Here is a 17,560-nt window from a genome sequence, read left to right as displayed (position 1 = left end):
GAGCCAGGAGCTCTGCACATTGGCTGCCCCTGCACTGTTACCCCCAAGCTACAGAGAGCTAAGATGGGCTTGGTGAAAAGAAGCATTCCGATGCACCGGCACCCGTGCAAACAAAGCATGTTTGTTGTTTGCTTGACTCTCCCAGCTGTGATGCACCCCATCAATGCCTCTCACTATCATCTATATGATTTCACACCCAAATGACAGGTATGAATAAAAATGTTAAGAACACGCAAAAAAAAGAAAAAAATGAAAACACAAACAATTACTGACCTCATACTACAGATCACATGATTAGAGATGTTTTGTGCATTACGGCAAAAGAGAAAAATCCATCTGTATTGCATTCATTGTAGCAGGACCAGTGGGTATTGCGACAAGATTCTATTTTCCTCAGCATACTACACTGCTGTTACATTTTTGCTATAAGGAGCAATCAGTTCCAGCCATAAAAATAATCATTCTGATAATGAAGGAAATGACAGAGGCTGCTTGTGGCCGGTTATAGATTGATGGTTTTTTTCCTCATGGGAGGGTTTTGGTGAGAAATGTTTGCTGCGAATACAGGTTAGTATTAAGACACCAAAGATAATGCTATCGTGCGAGTCCGAGCAACTACAGAATCATCTGTCTTTTTGGCAGGTACGGCCTCGGGTTTGTGACAGTGCTGAGAGAGATTACGTAGGGGCCCATGCGCTATGGTGACAGCTATAGCAAAATTAAGGCCAAGATATCTATTTTTCTCCACCTGAGTGAGATAACCATGCTGCCAGATGTCAAGCCGACGGTAATTGCAGCTCTTGAATAAATAACATATCTTGTCTTTTATCAGAGTTCCACAGACAGTACCAGCATGCTTGCACATTCACAAGCAATGTAAAGCCGTGTTCCTAAACTTGGTCCTCAGGGACCCACAGACGGTCCAGGTTTTTGCCAGCCAAAATTTGAACTGTCTGGCTGTGAGCTGAGAGAGAGCAAAAACCTGGACCTTGGTTGAGAAACACTGATATAGATCATGCTTCAGGAACACTATGTTAATAGGGTGATATCGCCCCCATCGTGAGGTGAGGCTGCAGTCAGTTTCGGAGTTGTTTTGTAATGTGACCTCAATGCCCTGATTTTCGCCCGCTCAGACTTTAGCTTGCCATTAAATTTGTTTGCTGCCAGCTCTGTTCTAATCCCCAGATAAGCCACGCCTCTTGCCAGTGCGAATATTTAATGGCCGCTACAGCTAGCAGCATGACTCACAGTTAAACAGTTTTCACAGACCCTTATGTCAGTGTCTCAGTTAAAACACAAAGCCTGGAGCACTGGTCAAACCCAAGAGAACTGATCATGTCATAAATGATTAATTAAAATGTCTCCGGATGACTCCACTAAGTGACAGGGAGAGGGAGGCTAATAGGGGCCTTATGGATTCTGAGAAATAATTGCCTCAAAAATCAACCAATCAAAAAAAAAATAAAGAGCTGGAATTATAAAACAGATAAAAAAAAATACATACACGATGAAAACCTGACGTTAACTTGAACAGTAGTGGTTAGTTGTTTTATTGTCCAACTCTTGTTAACATTTCAGTTTTTGTTACCAATGAGATAAGTTAAGGGACAGGTAATGGTTAGTACTTCTCCTTGATATACCCATAATGAGCTGAAGGACCTTTAACTTGAAGAAGGGCTTTGTGAATTCCTGGCTGCTTTGTGTAGTTAGTTGACAGAACACTTCAATAAGGATACGACTGGTTCATCAAAGTGTCATAATATATCACTTTAAAGCGTTTTTCTCTTCTAGGTAAAGCCTCATCACGAAGATGTCCCAACGGGTCCACTACTGGTCGCCGTCCATCAGGATCTTCACTCAGACCCACATCTATCAGTACTTGGAAGATGCGTCAGACTTTCGGATCTGAACTCAAAACCCAGCGGCACACTATAGAGCGTTTGGACAGCTTCACAAAACCTCCGTTACATCTTAGTACAGGTACTAAGTCTCAAAAACAGATGAAAAACAGGCAGTGGGAAGGACAGACACTGGTATAGCAAACATTTACACATCAAGATCCTGCCAATACTTGCCAGCATTGTTCTACAAAAACCAGTGCCTGGAGATACAGCCGGGATTGACAGTGGGGTTTTATCTTGTTCATAGCTTTGGCATTCAGTCTCAAAAACGATTTGGTTATTGCCTGTTGATCAATTGCAATCTGGTCTCAGTCAGTTCAAATGCAAATAAGGAAGGGCCAGTAGGCGGAAGATTACCTTAATTAATATTGCCTGGAGAATTTAAATGGCATCATTTAAACTTTAATTGTATTGCTTGTCAGCTACTATTGCCGAGCCCAGTGATGGTTCAAGGAAGAATGGAATCAGTCTCCATATTGAGGTAACAAGGAACCACTTCCTTCAGTCCTCTAGGACAGTGTTTCCAAACCCGGTCCTTGGGGACCCCAGACAGTCCATGTTTTTGCCCCTTCCCAGCTCCCTGTCAGACAGTGCACATTTTTGCTGTCTCCCATGGGAGTTGGGAGGGAGCAAAAAAACATGGACTGTGTGAGGATCCCTGAGGACTGGCAGGGGGCTGGGAGGAAGCATAAATGTGATCAGTCTCAGGGCCCCCAACGACTGGGTTGGGAAACACTGCTGTAGGATTCATTTGTATGAAACAGAGCAACATGCACAAAAAAAGGGACAAAATGGAAAGCCAGATTAAAGTTTGATAACCCTACAGGAAAATGCATGCTTTCATTTGTAGTGCTGGCAGAGGAACAAAGTAGATAACTATTTCCTGCAATGATAAACAGCTAAATTATTCTTCTAAAGGTAAGCCCTGTCCCTGTTTTAGCCGAAGAGCCACAAATGGATTGATGGCATCGTTCATTTAGAAGCTCCAGAGGGTCGGGAGTGGATAGGTGTGAAAAGCTGATGGAAGAAGATATGGTCCACTCTCCTGACATGAAGAAAAGCCTGACATTTGATGATGCATCAGGTAGGGCTGGGCATTTAACTCCACCAGCCAGCAGGGGGAGCGATGATTCTCAATGGCCGTGAGGAGAACCTTGCAATTCACATCTAAAGACAACAAGCTCTGGTGTAGCCAAAGGGCACATCTGCCCTGTTATGCCAAAGGCAAAATGAATATGCTAAACAAGGTGAGAAATGGCTGCTGCACATACGGGATTTGTTAAAAAGTGATTTAAAAAATGGCACAATTTTATGGGCAGTTCACAGTCAAAGTAGCAGAGCTGCGTGAGAGGAATAAGAAGGGTGAGGCAAAGAAGGTTTAGAGGAGCGATTGCCTCTGTATGGGGTTTCAAAAGGACTCAGATGAAGAAAAAGATGTAGCTCAAATTGTGGGCCAAGATTCAGTTTGTATTAATGCCCGATTTGAGGGAGATAACTGTTAATTCCAGACTATTCCAAAAGTCACGAATGTCATTTAATGAAATACCTCTTTCCGCTAATGCTAATTGCATGACACCACCACAAAAGGTCACACAATTAAACAGCGAAAACTGGAAATAATGTAGAGGGAAATAAAAGCATTACTATTAAAACAAACTGAATTGCAATGTGAAGGACTCCTTACCTGACCTGAACGAGCAAATGTATAACAGAAAACATTTTTTAAAAATTGGTAAGTAGATTGTAATATTTCAGAAACATCAGTTAGGAGAGATAATTTTTAAAAAATCTTCTTAGAAAGACGTTTCTGTGTTAGCTAAGCTGGAAAAGCCCTTGTGGAGATTAATATGTGCTCATGAAGAGAATGCAATTAATGCTGGGAAGAAGGTCGGAAGATAATGTATCGATAACTTCACAAGAAGCATGTGAATTTTTCCCCATGGGGGCCTTACAAGGTTGAAAAAAAAATGCATTTAGTTGAATTTTAGGCATTTATTCAAAACAGCATACAATGAGGAAGGCAGGGTCTGCCGGCCCCTAGAGGGACTGAGGGAGTAGCTGTGCGGTCCAGTGGTGATATCACTCTGAGCCTGGGATCTAAACCAGCGACTTTCAATCAAAGCCTCCCAACCCAGTGAGCGACACACTACCCAGAGAGCATAACAGTCAGGCAGTGATCATCGCCTTTCACTTTTCAGTCACATACCATAAATGATCCCCAAATGTTTGTGAGGCTGCAGATCGATGGATGAGTGCATTACAGAGTTTCTCAGGGTATATGGGAGACACAGCATTATTAGCTTCACCTAGGAAGAGAAGATGAAATGTCTTCAGGCAACGTGACAACGCGGGGAGACGAATGGTATTGGCTCACGAGGCAACATGCTGCTCCAGCTCACGTAGCCGACCCCCCCGCCCCCCGTCCCCAGCACCTGCAGTCCACGAAGCCCAGGGAACAGATGTCATGGAGACCGATTCTGGAATGCAGTAAACGTGTATGAAGACAATAATGTTCTGATTAAAATCATCTTTAGGAAGACATTCCCCAGGGAGCTCGTTACTGTCAGAGTGTGGGTGTAGGGTTTGTCTTCTGGCCTATGGAGCTGTACCCAATGTGCCAGGCTGGCCCTCGCTGTTGGCACATCAGGCAGCTGCCTAAGAGCCCCCCAGTTACCTGCGTCGCGAAGGAAATTAAATTATCAGTTGGTAGGGGGACCTCCCAAATAAAGGTTCACGGACCCTCATGAATCCTCATGGACGTCGTACCTGCTTGGTGAGTCTCTGATCTCAGCAGAGGGACTGCAGCTCGGGGGCAGGTTATCGTTCTGCCAAGGAGACAGACAGCGATGCCCCCTACCAGCCACCAGAGAACACCAGCGGCGAATGGACACGTCTGTAGTGCTGTTGTCAGCCAGCCTCGATTGCACTCAATGTCTCCATGGGTCGAACACGGCCGCCACAGCAATGCAGGGCACTGGGATGGGGCACGACGAGCAGAGATGAGAGGAGTGGCACACCCGCCACATTGATTACCCTTTCATACCGCCTCAGGCTACCTGAGCAAAGGGAGCAGCCAGACAATGGAAAGTCCATTCGAGTGCTTTGTTTGTCCCTTCACTGTGTGTTACACGGACCTCTTTGCTACTTCTGTGCTCAACATGACTGATCTAGCTGCCACCAAACAGCAGCTTGCTCTGCAGATTCATCCTGTGTGTCTGTGTGTGTGTGTATATATATATATATATATATATATATATATAAAGTATTTTTCTTCCCAGATTGTCTGTGACAGCCTACAGCTTCCTCTGTGCCGGCTGAGGCTGAAATTCACGGGACATGATCAGGCACACGGATTGGCAACAAAGTCAGCCAGCAAGGGGCCAGAGACTACAGACGAATCCAGAAAAACACCTTAGTTTCACATTACTGATCTTTGGGCCACCATTAAAAAAAAACAACCCAGGTCGCGTGGCTAAAATGTATCTTTCTATGGATGGTCATGTGTCCCCCATCCCCTGGGTATATTAGCCAGAATTTGAACAATTTTAACAATCCTGGCATTGGTTCCCCCGAATTCCCACGCTTGACTCCTTTCGCTATCTGTAGGACAACATTAGAGTGACTGAGAGCGAGTTACTATTTAAATTGCAAATTAACACACTCGAGCAGAAAACAGTTAACCTAAGAAATTAATTGCTCATCTCCTGATAGCGGAAACAAAGACAACAATAAAACTGAAGTATTCCGTTTGCATTATTAAAGCCCTACGTCTTAGTATTTGGTAGAGTCACCTCTTGCCACGATGACAGATTTGAGTCCATTGGGGCTACCAGTATGCATGCTGGTGCAAAACAATGTTTATCAGAATATAAAATACATTAAATACCACGATTTGCAGCTTCCGCGCCTTTAAAAAATAGAATTCAAAGGCAGTGGCAGACCGACTGCTCCCTCGGTTTCTCGCTCTCTGTTACCACCCCACCTTTTCTGTCTCCCAGTACACAGCAGTCTGGAGTGACATGAATTTGCGGGAGACCTCTGGCGCGCTCCTGCACCCAGACAGCGAGGTGGATCCCGGCAAACTCCACAGGTCCGCAAAGTGCGCTAACTTTGGATTACAGAAACCGGATTCAGCCGCACTTTGGCGTTCAAGGTCAGATATGCTCTTAATATACGCATGGTTAGTTTTAAACATCAAAATGCTCTGTGCAAAAAGGTTTGTTACCTGTATTATTATTGTTGTTGTTGATTTTATGATTGTTTATATAAACTAACCAAATATATCAGAAGAGTTACAGTATAATGACAAGATAGAGATCCTATAATTTTCTGTAGGGAGGGTAACATGTATTCGTTTCTGGTTCATGTGTCTGTACAATGTGTTTTATTTATTTTTTATTTTTTGTATGTTAGCAAGACATAGACAATACAACCCCCGCATTTAACGCTGTATTAAGCATTTGATTTTCTGTTTCTTAAGGGTGTTTAATCAATCTTCAAACTTCAGTGCTAATTTCCTAATTTACTACATCGTTCTCTTGTTGCTTTAATGGAAAATAGATCAGGGATCAAATTATCCCAGGCGCACAAGCATCAGGCAGTAACGACATGTTGCTAATGTAATTACCTTTAATGACAGGCTGTACGCTTCTCCTGCTGCCGTTACTGAGCTGCAATGCTGGTAATTCACCTAGTGAGCCGTGAAAACCTTCGCGTTTCCATAAAGAAGATTCAGGCCGAGCGCTAGAGCGTAGCAGAGCAGCTTAGGAAAGTGGCTCCTCAATGCGTGCACATAATAATGTGTAAATTCTCAAAAAATGTAAAAAACTTTGAAGTACCTCGACCATCTTTTAAAATCTTTATACTGCAGAGTCTAATTAATGAACAGTCAAGAGTTTATTTAACTGTACATTTAAAATCAAAACACGTATCTGTGTCAGAGATCCACATTTAAAATCATGATTAGGAATTACCACCTCAGATTCGTTCATAACTCAATAAGTGGTGGGCAGATTGATGGATGAATGAATTTTCCCAATGTAACCATCCTTAATGAGGGATTGTGTGTGCACTGCGTTAGACTGCTAATCCGTTCAGGGTGCCTTCTGTTCTCGGCTTGCCAGTCTCCTTCACTGGATAGGCGGTTGCGGAAAATGGATTGGCGATTTGCTAATTCTGAACAGCAGAGACAGCTTAATTCATGTGCTACAAGTAAACTGAAATATGTTCAATAAAACATGTTCCAAGTTTAACTATAGGAATCTTAAGGGGATTTTGTTGTAGGTTTACCAATCATACCACTGTCACCAAACCCACTAATGTCATAATTAAGATACTGTTTGTGTTGATTTTTTATGTTTTTAGGGCCAATTCTAGTATTTACTCAGCCAACATCCTCAAAGGGTGAATATAGACACTATTAATTGAAGGGAACAAGTTTTCTTAAACACAACTTTCCTTGAAGGCAAGTATAACCTATATAGATATGCTGTTGCATGAAAATATGCAGTTGGCTGGTTTGGTAAAGTGTCTGAGTACTCTCAAACTTTAATGAATGTGAAAATTCAGCAAATACAGTAGGCCTACAGTAAATTGAGGGTATAGACAGATCATTAGTAGAAACACGCCTCAATAAAACTGACACTACTTAGAACCATATGCTACCGAACATACACTGCACGCTTTGTTTACGCAAAAGCATTAGGAAGCGTACAAATTTAAATTGAAGTAGTGTAACCCTATCCCATCCCTGCTGTACTCTGTCCACCGATCCAAAGATACGAAAAGCACAGCATTGCGGCAGCTGAACCGGCTCAGAATGGGAATCTCACACTTAACCCGTGAGAGTTTACAGCCATGATTTTATAGTTCATTACTTGCTACAGCTTGGAGGAACTACAAGTTTTCTTTTTGTTTTTTGGAAACTTGGGTATTTTCAGGAGGGCCTCCATAACAGCTTTTACAACATTATTTATTGCCAATGTCAAAAAGCATTTGACGAAAAATGTGTTGAGTCATTTAAACTTTTTAGGCTGAAAGAACTAGTGCTGATGTAATTTTGAAGCTTCCACTCGAACTTTTTGATTTTGCGTCAAGTAAAAGCTGTGAGTTCCGCTGGCCCTTCTGTCGATTTTGTTTGTGACTCATCCTCAGTGATTCATTCATGCCTTTGTAAGCTGTCAAACTGTGGCCTCACGCTAGAGACCTGCACTCCCGCAGGAGTACCGCGGGACCTACTTATATGTTTACCTGCGGGATTTTGCGGGCGGGAGCTGGAGAAAATAATATATATTTTTTGCGGGAGCGGGACAGAATCTTGCAGGAGCGGGCAGGAGCGGAACTGAAAAATCCATCCCGCGCAGGTCTCTACCTCACCCCTCCAGATTTGTGGGTTCCCCTGCGTTGCCCTATGCTTGCTGGAATTGCCGTGTCACTGCTTTGGATAAGTAGTACTGGATGGATGGAGGAAGAAAAACAAACATCTGTAGTTAACGCAATACTATGAAATACTTGCTTATGGAACAGTTGGTTCTTAAACAGGAAAACTAGCAGGCATTTTTTATTCATTTAATAATTCCCCCAGCCTAGTGTTTCCCAGTCTGGTCCTCAGAGGCCCAGAGATGAACTACATTTTTGCTCCTCCCAGCTCCCTCTCAGAGAGTCCACATTTTTGCTGCCTCTCAACTCCCGGTAGCAGTAAAAACATGGACTGTCTGCCGGTCCCCAAGGACTGGATTGAGAAACTACCCCAGCCTATTAAAGAAAACAGCCTAGTCAAAGCACACCTCTGAACCTTGCCCTAGGTGAGACCTGACGGATCTTGCTGAAATGGAAGGCAGCGGAAACAGTGACTGGCTGGTGGCTCCAGGGCCCCCTTGTGGCACGGAGGGGGAGGGTAACAACAGCAGGCGCAGCTTTGAAGTAGCGGTGAAGAACAGCTCGTCTGGCCGCAGCCCACTGTTCGCCGGAGTGGAGCTCCTGCAGTCCTTCAAAGGCCTCATCATCCCCTGCTACGTGCTGGTGGTGCTGGTGGCCATGCTGGGCAACTACTTGCTGCTCCACGTCATCTGTCGCGGCCGGAAGATGCACAGCGCCACCAACGTCTTCATCGGCAACCTGGCCTTCTCCGACATGCTCATGTGCGCCACCTGTGTGCCCTTTACACTGGCGTACGCCTTCAACCCGCACGGCTGGGTCTTCGGCCGCTTCGCCTGTTACCTGGTGTTCCTCATCCAGCCCGTCACCGTCTACGTGTCCGTGTTCACGCTCACCGCCATCGCCGTCGACAGGTGAGCCCGAGTCGCGCCGAGTCAAGCTTCCGGCATTTAAGGGAACATTTGCACACAATCTATAGGTGTGTACAACAAACCTAGTGGGCTTTATGTTGTCGTGCCATGTGCAGTATATATAAGTATAGAGTAGCATGAAATGGTGTTTCCCCAGAAGCACAGTGGAGCATCCAACAGGAGTGACACGGGGAGGGTCTCACAGTGCTTAAGGTGCAAAAAACAGGATAGTGTGCAACAGAGGGGCTGAACATGAGAGTTTACAATACCAGTCAAAAGTCTGGACACACCTGCTTTTAATGCATTGGTCTCTATTTTAGCTGCTATTCACCTTATTCACCTTAGGCCGCGAGGTAGTGAATTAATACATATCAAATATCGCAACAACTAAGAGAAGTGTTCAACATCTCAAAATATTCTCAAATTGTAAACTCTTCAAAAGAATCCTCTTTTGCTTTGATGGCAGCATTGCAGACTCTTGGCATTCATTCCTCCAGCTTCCCGATGTGGCCACCTGGAATGCTTCTCCGACAGTCCTGAAGGAGTTTCTACAAGTTCTGGGTGCCCATTGACTACCTGCTCTTATTCTTCAATCCAACTCATCCCAAACCAGCTCTGTAGGGTTTAGGTTAGGGGGTTGGTGGGGGGGGGGCAGGTCATCTGTCTCTGAATTCCATCTTGTTCCTTGTTCATAGGATAATACTTACTACAGTACATCACCTCTAGGTGTGCTTAAAGTCATTATCTAGTTGAAAAACAAATGATTTTCCATAGGTGTGTCGAGACTTTTGATTCTGTATATATACTCCTGGGCAAAAAATGGGCCAAACCCAAAGTACACAGCATGAAACTTCGGCCCATTTTCATTTTTTTTTTATTTGCCCAGAAGTGTAAATAATGCAACGTGTGTATAAACATATAGCACAACAAGGACAGAATAAATATAGTGGAACTGAATAAATAGATAAATAACAAATAAGTTAAAGTGACCAGTGCCAGTCTGGGGGGGGGGGGGGGCTGAAACTGATGACAGCTTCCGAAAAACGAGTCGCACAACTGCACAGCTGTTAGGGGTGTGTTTCAGCGATCGTGCATAAAACAGAACAGAGAATAGTGTCTTCGTACAGCATGCCATGACATTTGGTATGTCACTCCGGTGACAACACAGGAGAAAAAAATAAAACAGAAAGAAACATTCAAAAATAAGTGTATATGCACTGAGAATTTAAAATAGAGAAAAAAAGACTGGATGAGGAGTAAAGTACAAGGAGACACGACCATTTTAATAAATTGGTAGCAACAGCAGGTGAGAGAATGTGACAGTGGCACAGAAAGACATGGCCGTACGATAGGGACGGTATAGCAAACAAGATCGATTATTGCTGGTTCAGCACATAGCAGCTCTCAGGTAGAACCTGCTCGTCCTTCTTGAGGTTCAGCCCTGGATGTTTCTGTATGGTCTTCCCCGCCGCCCGCTCCCCTGTAGGTACTACGCCATGGTGCACCCCCTGAAGAAGCGCATCTCCGTGCCCGCCTGTGCCTACGTGCTGACGGGCATCTGGCTGGCGTCCTTCGCCCTGGTGGCCCCGGCCGTGGCCCACACCTACCACGTGGAGTTCCGGAAGGAGGGCTTCACCATCTGCGAGGAGTTCTGGATGGGCCAGGAGTGGCAGCGGCTGGCCTACGCCTACGGCACGCTGCTCGTCACCTACGTGCTGCCGCTGTCTGCGCTCTGCATCTCCTACCTGTGCATTTCTGTCAAGCTGCGCAGCTGCGTGGCGCCAGGCCACCGCACTGAGAGCCAGGTGGAGGTGCAGCGGGCGCGCAAGCGCAAGCTCTTCCGCCTGGTGGCGCTGCTGGTGGCGGCCTTCGGCGTGTGCTGGCTGCCTATCCACGTCTTCAACGTGCTGCGCGACGTGGACATCCGGCTCATCGACAAGCGCTACTTCCTGCTTATCCAGCTGCTCTGCCACCTCTGCGCCATGAGCTCGTCCTGCTGCAACCCCTTCCTCTACGCCTGGCTGCACGACCGCTTCCGCGCCGAGCTGCGCAGGATGCTCGCCTGCCGCCGCGTCCGCCTGCGCAGGCACCGTGTCGACGTGCCTGCGCCGGCCCTCCGCTGTGCCACAGCCAGCGTGGTTCTCTGATGCGTTTCCGGGGTCATTTTAAGGGCTGGACTCCAGGCATGTGCCTGTGTATCAGGTAAATCCTCCAGGCCGGCCTTAAACTACTTAAAATGCAAATGCTGTTATCTGAACACTGAAAGAGGTTTTAAAAACAAATGTGAGGGTGAGGGGCAAGGGATGAAAACAAGGACAGCACATCAGTAAAGACCCCTTCCTTTAATAATTCCACTGCTCTCGAATCACCACATAATAATCGCTTCTGTGCTGCCCTGCGTACTGGTGCACCCAGTGAAGTCTACATGCAATGCCCCATATTTTTACTCCTCTGGGAACCATGCTGGTGTTAATGGGCAGGTCACTGGAATGAGCCCCCCCCCGGGTATTATTAATAGCTATAGTTTGAAGTGGCGTAAAGTGCAGTGCAGAGCTGTGGTTTTATGTGCCAGTAAAGCATTCGTGATTACTGCTTCTTTGAAGGGTATCTTTCCATATCTGTGCACTAACATGGGGGAAAGGAAAAAAAAACCTCTATTAATTTCAATTAAAACCCATAGAAAAAATCCCTTTAGACTGATTATAGCTGAAATGATCCATCAGACTGCACTAATGCAGTGGGTGAGGGGTAGTCTGTCGCTATCCCATACAGCCCCTTTTCTCTAACTCACTGTTAAATAACTGCCAGAGCAGCCATAGTACCTGCAGCTCAGACTCAGTTATCCACCAGAAGCTAAGCAGGTTTGGGCCTGACCAGTAATTGGATGGGAAACCAACTAGGAAAGCTGGGTTGCTGCTGGGAGAGGTGTTGGCGTGACCAAGAGCCCATTAAGTGATGTGGTGATGGGGACACTGTGCTGTAAAAATGGTGCCATTAGATGAGATGCAAAACCAAGGTCCTGCCGCCCTGAGGTCATAAAAGATCCATGGGCATCTTTGGAAAGAGTAGGGGTGGTACCCAGATCTCCTGGCTAAAATTGCCCACTGTGGCCCTATTAGATCTGCCCCCCTAATCATTGCTTATATCTAACTGGTGAACTCTCCCCTACACCTTCACCACCTTAGCTACTGTGTGGTGAGCGTACTGGTGCAGAATGGCTGCTGTCACATCATCTAGGTGGGAGCTACACAGTGGCTGCCTAATTGATTCAGCAAAAAAAGCACTTCAAGTGTCTTGACACGCCAGTTTAAATATTAGTATCAGTATTATGAAAACACCTAACTTGCAAAAAAAGACATCCGAGTATGGCCCTCATACTTGCAGTATCAATTGAATATGGCGCCTTTAATACATCAGCTCTATCTTTCCACTCCATAACCTCCCTCACTGCATGGGTGAGTCCATAGTGGCCTTCACACTGATTGTTCTTAATTCACAGTTGCTGTTTACATGTCTGTAATTGTTTTTTTTACAAAATTATTATTAGCATAAATTTAATCATTTGCAAAACAAACCTGAAGGAAGTTTTTTAATTTCTACAGGTAACTGCAATTTAGGCTTTGACAGTCTGATTCCCTGTGAGTGACTCAGAGTGTCGATAGAAGGTGAACTGGCTATTTTTTCTGGTGGAGGTGTCTAGGTTCACAATCAGAACTTCAGATATTTTATACCAGCAATGACAAATCATTCAGAATAAATTTTAAGGATTTAATTTAAAAAGAAAAAAGGGCAGCAAGTAATAGTTCCAAAATCTAGTCTTCTTGAGTAAAGAAAACATGAACACGTTTGAATCATCCAAATGATGCAAACTCTATTCTTTGTTCAAAGGATAATGTGAAAAACACACTCCTGGAAGTAATGAGGTATATCCACACATCTGACAAGAGTTCCAAAATGCAAAAAGCTACAATATTAGATTTTAACAGGTGTTCTCTCCGTGGGCTGCCAGGTTTCTCGCTCGACAGTCCCTCGCTAAATAGCCCTATGATTCGATACATCTGAACAACGTAGCCATTTCAAGGCCACATTGCAGGAAAACGTAACGGGGTCCAGCAGAGAAGATGGACCAGACCCTGTCTGACACTCCCAGTTTCAGACGACTCATGACTGCAGGTGATCCTGAACCTTGTTTAAGAAGAAAGGTCAGTAACTGTCAGACTGCAGCTTCATCTGGGTCTCGGCAAACTCCCTCATCTCCAGTGGTGTGCGGAGGTACCCCTCGATCTCGCTGTCCGAAATCTCCTCATCTCCTGTCACCTCTGGTCCCGTCTCCGCCAGCCTGGGTTTCTTTGATGGGTTCCTTGCGCACGGGGGAACAAACGGGTGCCTCTTGCCCCAGTGTTCTGCAGAGCCGCGGGCCGGTTCCCCTCTCGCTTCTGGGTTCTTTGCTGATCCCGTCGCCGTGACGACCACGTCCTCTGAATCGCGCACACTCTGCACCGTCTGACAGCCCTCGGCATGGGGTGTAGGGAGCTGTGATTGGTGGAAATCAGGCTGTCCTTCAGAACAGGGGGAGGAGCCAATCGGTAGATCCTCACAAATAGGGGCCACACCATCGGTACACAGAGAAAGGGGTAGCGTGGAACTCGGGGTATTGGCCACATCCAGACCCTCAGTGCCAGAGACCGAGTCCATGGCCAGTGCATCCTCGTGGCTGCGAATTGCCCGCTTCAGCAATGAGATCCGATGCTTCAAGACGTCTCCGACCAGCGCAGCCACTTTCTGGGGGCTGACAACAGCTCCCTTCTGCCAGGGCAGCTCCTGGCCAAGCCGACACAGTACCTCCTTCAGCTCCGTCACGCGCTTGGAGGCCGGCCCTGGCACCGCCACCTTGGCCATCTGGCAGAAGCGGCCCAGGGAGAGCTTCAGGCGTGCCGGAGAGGGCTTCAGGGAGAGCCAGGCCAGGTACACAGACGCCACCATCACCGGCACCGGGTGGCGACCAGTCATCAGCCAGGTGTCCGATGCCAGCTCTACCAGCGCCGAGGCACGGCTGGCCAGCCGGTCCGCGCTCTCACAGAACTCCTCCGGGACACCTGGGGGGCTCAGATGGTACCTTGGAGAACACAAATCCAAAACTGGTGAGAGACAGCCTCACTGCTAGTCTGCTACACAACATCCTCTTCATGCATCATCCCAGTTGCCATGCCGACTGCCTACAAACAAAAGCACATGCTTATGTTGCAGTTATTTGTTTAGCAATAGCGAGAAGCCCAGCGATTCACAGGGGGTACACAGACCATTGACAAGCAGTCCACCATGGCTACAAGAGGCATATTAAAAATTAAATTAGGTTCTGTTATACTTTACAAAGCTCTACATTTAAAGGATACATATGTGGTTATAAACAAATAAACTGGAGTGTTAGAACCAGTACAGGGCATCCAGTAAACACAGTGCTGGAAAAAACTCTATTTATGATTTATTAACCATCTCCACATGGGGGGGGGGGGGGGGTCTTTTCCTTAAAGTACAGACCCAAGAAGCACTCAAACTCAGTCACGCAGGTGTCAGAGGACAGTGAGCTGCCTGTATAATGAACCATCACCCCCCCACCTACTCTCGACAGTGGCCCTCCATCAGGTCCATGATGTTGGTGTGGGGCGACTCCAGCTTCAGGGTGCTCACCACCATCTTATACACCGTCCCCATGAGGCAGGAGTCTGTGTCCAGTAGGGAGGTGACCGTTCCCATGGTGACGGGCCAGCCCTGCATCCGGCAGCCCAGCAGCACACAGCAGCCGGCCAGCGTCTCCTTCTTCGGCAGGCTGACGTGCAGGAAGTCCGTACTCTCGTAGGCCTGAGCGAACAGGCTCTCTGACGTCTCCTCGATGACGGGAGGTAGGCGCAGGATGCGGCAGAGTGCGCGGACACGCTTCAGGCCTGTGGGTGGTGTGGTCGGTGTCAGTGGAAATCCTGTATTCATAACTCTGCCAAACAGGGTTTACAGCTGGGTGACGGGGCTTAAATGAAAGGACTTACCTTTAATTTGATTCCTGCAAGGCTGCTTGTCAACTGCTGTACTTTGACTATATCGGACAACTGAAACAGTGGGGGAAAAAAATAATTAAATTGACACAAAGCCTCAAAAAAGTTAACAGAAGGACCCATCTTAAATAAATGGGTAAAAATCTCCCAGCTTAGAGACTCCAGGGTGCATAGGGTCGCACGGATACACGTTCAAAGCGTCTTGCATACTTGTCCCTTGAACCTCTTCACTGCGGGTGGTGGTGAGCTGTCCCTCGGACACCACGGAGCCGCAGTCAGTGCACACCAGCTGGGGCTGCGAGTACAGGTCGTCCTCCACCACGTTGGAGGAGCCGCAGTCCGGGCATTTACGGCCAGATCCCATCATCTGTCCAGCAGCCCGGGCAGGGCAGGCGGGATTGGCGAAACGGGCTCGGGACTGGTGTCCCAGAAAGGCGACGTGTACGATCGGGTTGCGGCTACCTGCAGTCCGCACACAACGGAATAATCAGCTTTAAAAGCACGGCGCCACCACTACGATGAGGTACACACGCCAAACTACATGAATAAATCAGGCCGAATGCGTTAGCTCACCGTATTAAAACGACAGGCCAAGGCCGTGTATATTTGGTAATTAAACAGAAATCAACTAAGAAATACAGCAACGCGGGAAAATATACATACAGGTACTGCCCAGCTAAGTCATAAAGGAATGAGCCACCGGCTAACAAATAACAAATATACAATTACAAATTCAACCCTGCATTTACCCAACCGCTACTGAGATATCAGGCTGCATATGAACCAGGCAGATTAGTTATACTCTCAATGGCCACCATTTGGTCAAAATGACTCGTTGTCGGGGTTAGGGGCGGAAAATCCCCGCGAGTAATACTTAGGCACCCCTAACCCATAACAGTCTGCCAGCCTGAACGATCATATAAAAAGTGTATTTATTATCTATTCCTAAACAAACAGTATCTGTGCTGTGCACTTTGCATCATTATCTTGACCTTTTATGTAATATACAAACCGTCCAAATTATGCCCCCCTGTATTCAAGGGCGTAAATTTGGGTTGAACACCTATTTCGAAGGAGAAATGATTATGGATTGTATCAGCCGGTTTTGATTATTGGGGGGGGGGGGGTTACATAATTTACGCTCATGCTTGTATATACAAACTTAATACTTACACAGTGGGAGCACTACATTTTGGACCCACTATTAAAAATACAAAATTAACGCTACTGAAAAGTTACTGCAATAAACGCGAGATTCTAGTCAGACAGCTAACAGGTGAGTGAGGCTGGTTGCCAAGACAGATTCGCGGCGTACCCAAGCCAATACTTATAATGTTGCGGATATAGTATGCATGTAAACAAATATTATGTATCACTAATATTTACAGATTATATGATTTCATGTAGTCCATTTTCATTATTGTTTTAGGCGTTTCCTGTGAGTTTTCGCGATCTTTCGGCAAGCTCCAAAAATATTCCCGTTTAATTGTTCACGGCCAACTCGCGAGTAACCAAAACCCTCGAAAGTCAACATCACGAATATGGTGGGACAACTGTTTAATTCGGGTTAGCTCCTAAGTGTGAGGCTGCGTTGTCGAGAATCCTTACCGGTTTATTTACGATATTACATTTTCACACTGGTGCTGCCGACGTGCGGTCCGTGTAGAAATCTATTTACTGTCTCATGGTTCCGTATATCGGTTCCAAATATTGGTTCCGCACAATCCCATTGACACTTTCAATACACATACGGTCTGCTTTAGTTTATGATTATGTAATATTTGTTGCTGTTGAATTTGAAACACACATCACTCCAAATAATATTTGACTTTTTTTTTTAATGTGTTACTTGTTATTTATGTCTCAGTAACATTTTTTCACTTAGGCTGTCCATGCAATCAATCGAGTTGCTTAAATGTTTATTTGGCCTGTAATCACTGAAGTGGATTTCATGTTAAAACGTGTTTGAAAGTTAGATACTATCTGTTTTAAACTATGAAACATTGACACATTTCTGAAAAGAACATTCCAGTGATGTGTCTCATTTTATGACCTAAACAAACCCCACTCATAGCTGGTACCCTTTTCACGTACATAAATAAAAGACCATCAAACGTGCTAATGGATTAGAGCAGGAGTGTGAAACAGATTTCAGTTAATGGCCTTGTTGGACTGTACTTGTGCTTTCTACAAAGGCAAATAAAATATCATGTCACATACAATAAACAGTGTATAATTATACTGGTGTGATATATGATGAACGATATCTAACGATAACTACCAACCTGTGTGCAAGTAAACAGAAGTAGACCAGCCTATGATCTAA

The 17,560-nt window shown here is 45.8% G+C and overlaps 2 protein-coding genes across 6 annotated transcripts; one reads left to right on the top strand and one right to left on the bottom strand.

Annotated features, from left to right (window-relative positions):
• Positions 1 to 5,829: 5,829 nt before the first annotated feature.
• On the top strand, positions 5,830 to 11,776 carry LOC111857304 (prolactin-releasing peptide receptor-like). Its single transcript, XM_023837998.2, has 3 exons — positions 5,830 to 6,054; positions 8,705 to 9,190; positions 10,674 to 11,776. The coding sequence occupies exons 2-3, from the start codon at positions 8,730 to 8,732 to the stop codon at positions 11,332 to 11,334; spliced, it is 1,122 nt and encodes a 373-aa protein (XP_023693766.2). The 5' UTR covers positions 5,830 to 6,054; positions 8,705 to 8,729; the 3' UTR covers positions 11,335 to 11,776.
• Positions 11,777 to 12,934: 1,158 nt separating this feature from the next.
• brf2 (BRF2 general transcription factor IIIB subunit) lies at positions 12,935 to 17,102 on the bottom strand. Of its 5 annotated transcripts, none has more exons than XM_023837994.2 (5): positions 16,843 to 17,102; positions 15,445 to 15,696; positions 15,229 to 15,288; positions 14,808 to 15,129; positions 12,935 to 14,303 (listed from the first exon to the last, which is right to left on the bottom strand). In XM_023837994.2, exons 2-5 carry the CDS (start codon positions 15,599 to 15,601, stop codon positions 13,391 to 13,393), a joined length of 1,452 nt encoding a protein of 483 aa, XP_023693762.2. In that variant the 5' UTR covers positions 15,602 to 15,696; positions 16,843 to 17,102; the 3' UTR covers positions 12,935 to 13,390. The 5 variants fall into 5 exon arrangements, with proteins under 5 accessions (XP_023693762.2, XP_023693765.2, XP_072570769.1 ...); XM_023837997.2 differs by lacking the exon at positions 16,843 to 17,102 and adding an exon at positions 16,621 to 16,836; XM_072714668.1 differs by lacking the exon at positions 16,843 to 17,102 and adding an exon at positions 16,408 to 16,614.
• Positions 17,103 to 17,560: the final 458 nt, after the last annotated feature.

Source organism: Paramormyrops kingsleyae, chromosome 7 (assembly GCF_048594095.1).
Source record: "Paramormyrops kingsleyae isolate MSU_618 chromosome 7, PKINGS_0.4, whole genome shotgun sequence".
Taxonomy (NCBI): Eukaryota; Metazoa; Chordata; class Actinopteri; order Osteoglossiformes; family Mormyridae; genus Paramormyrops; species Paramormyrops kingsleyae.
This window is presented reverse-complemented; position numbering and strand designations above follow the sequence as displayed.

Bases quoted from the DNA above. Each gene is read 5' to 3' on its own strand.
- LOC111857304 (XM_023837998.2), top strand. From the start codon at position 8,730: ATGGAAGGCAGCGGAAACAGTGACTGGCTGGTGGCTCCAGGGCCCCCT. The intron at 9,191-10,673 runs GTGAGCCCGAGT...GCTCCCCTGTAG, and splicing joins ACCGCCATCGCCGTCGACAG to GTACTACGCCATGGTGCACC.
- brf2 (XM_023837994.2), bottom strand. From the start codon at position 15,601: ATGATGGGATCTGGCCGTAAATGCCCGGACTGCGGCTCCTCCAACGTG. The intron at 15,289-15,444 runs GTATGCAAGACG...CCACTGTTTCAG, and splicing joins TGAAGAGGTTCAAGGGACAA to TTGTCCGATATAGTCAAAGT. The intron at 15,130-15,228 runs GTAAGTCCTTTC...CACCACCCACAG, and splicing joins TTGCAGGAATCAAATTAAAG to GCCTGAAGCGTGTCCGCGCA.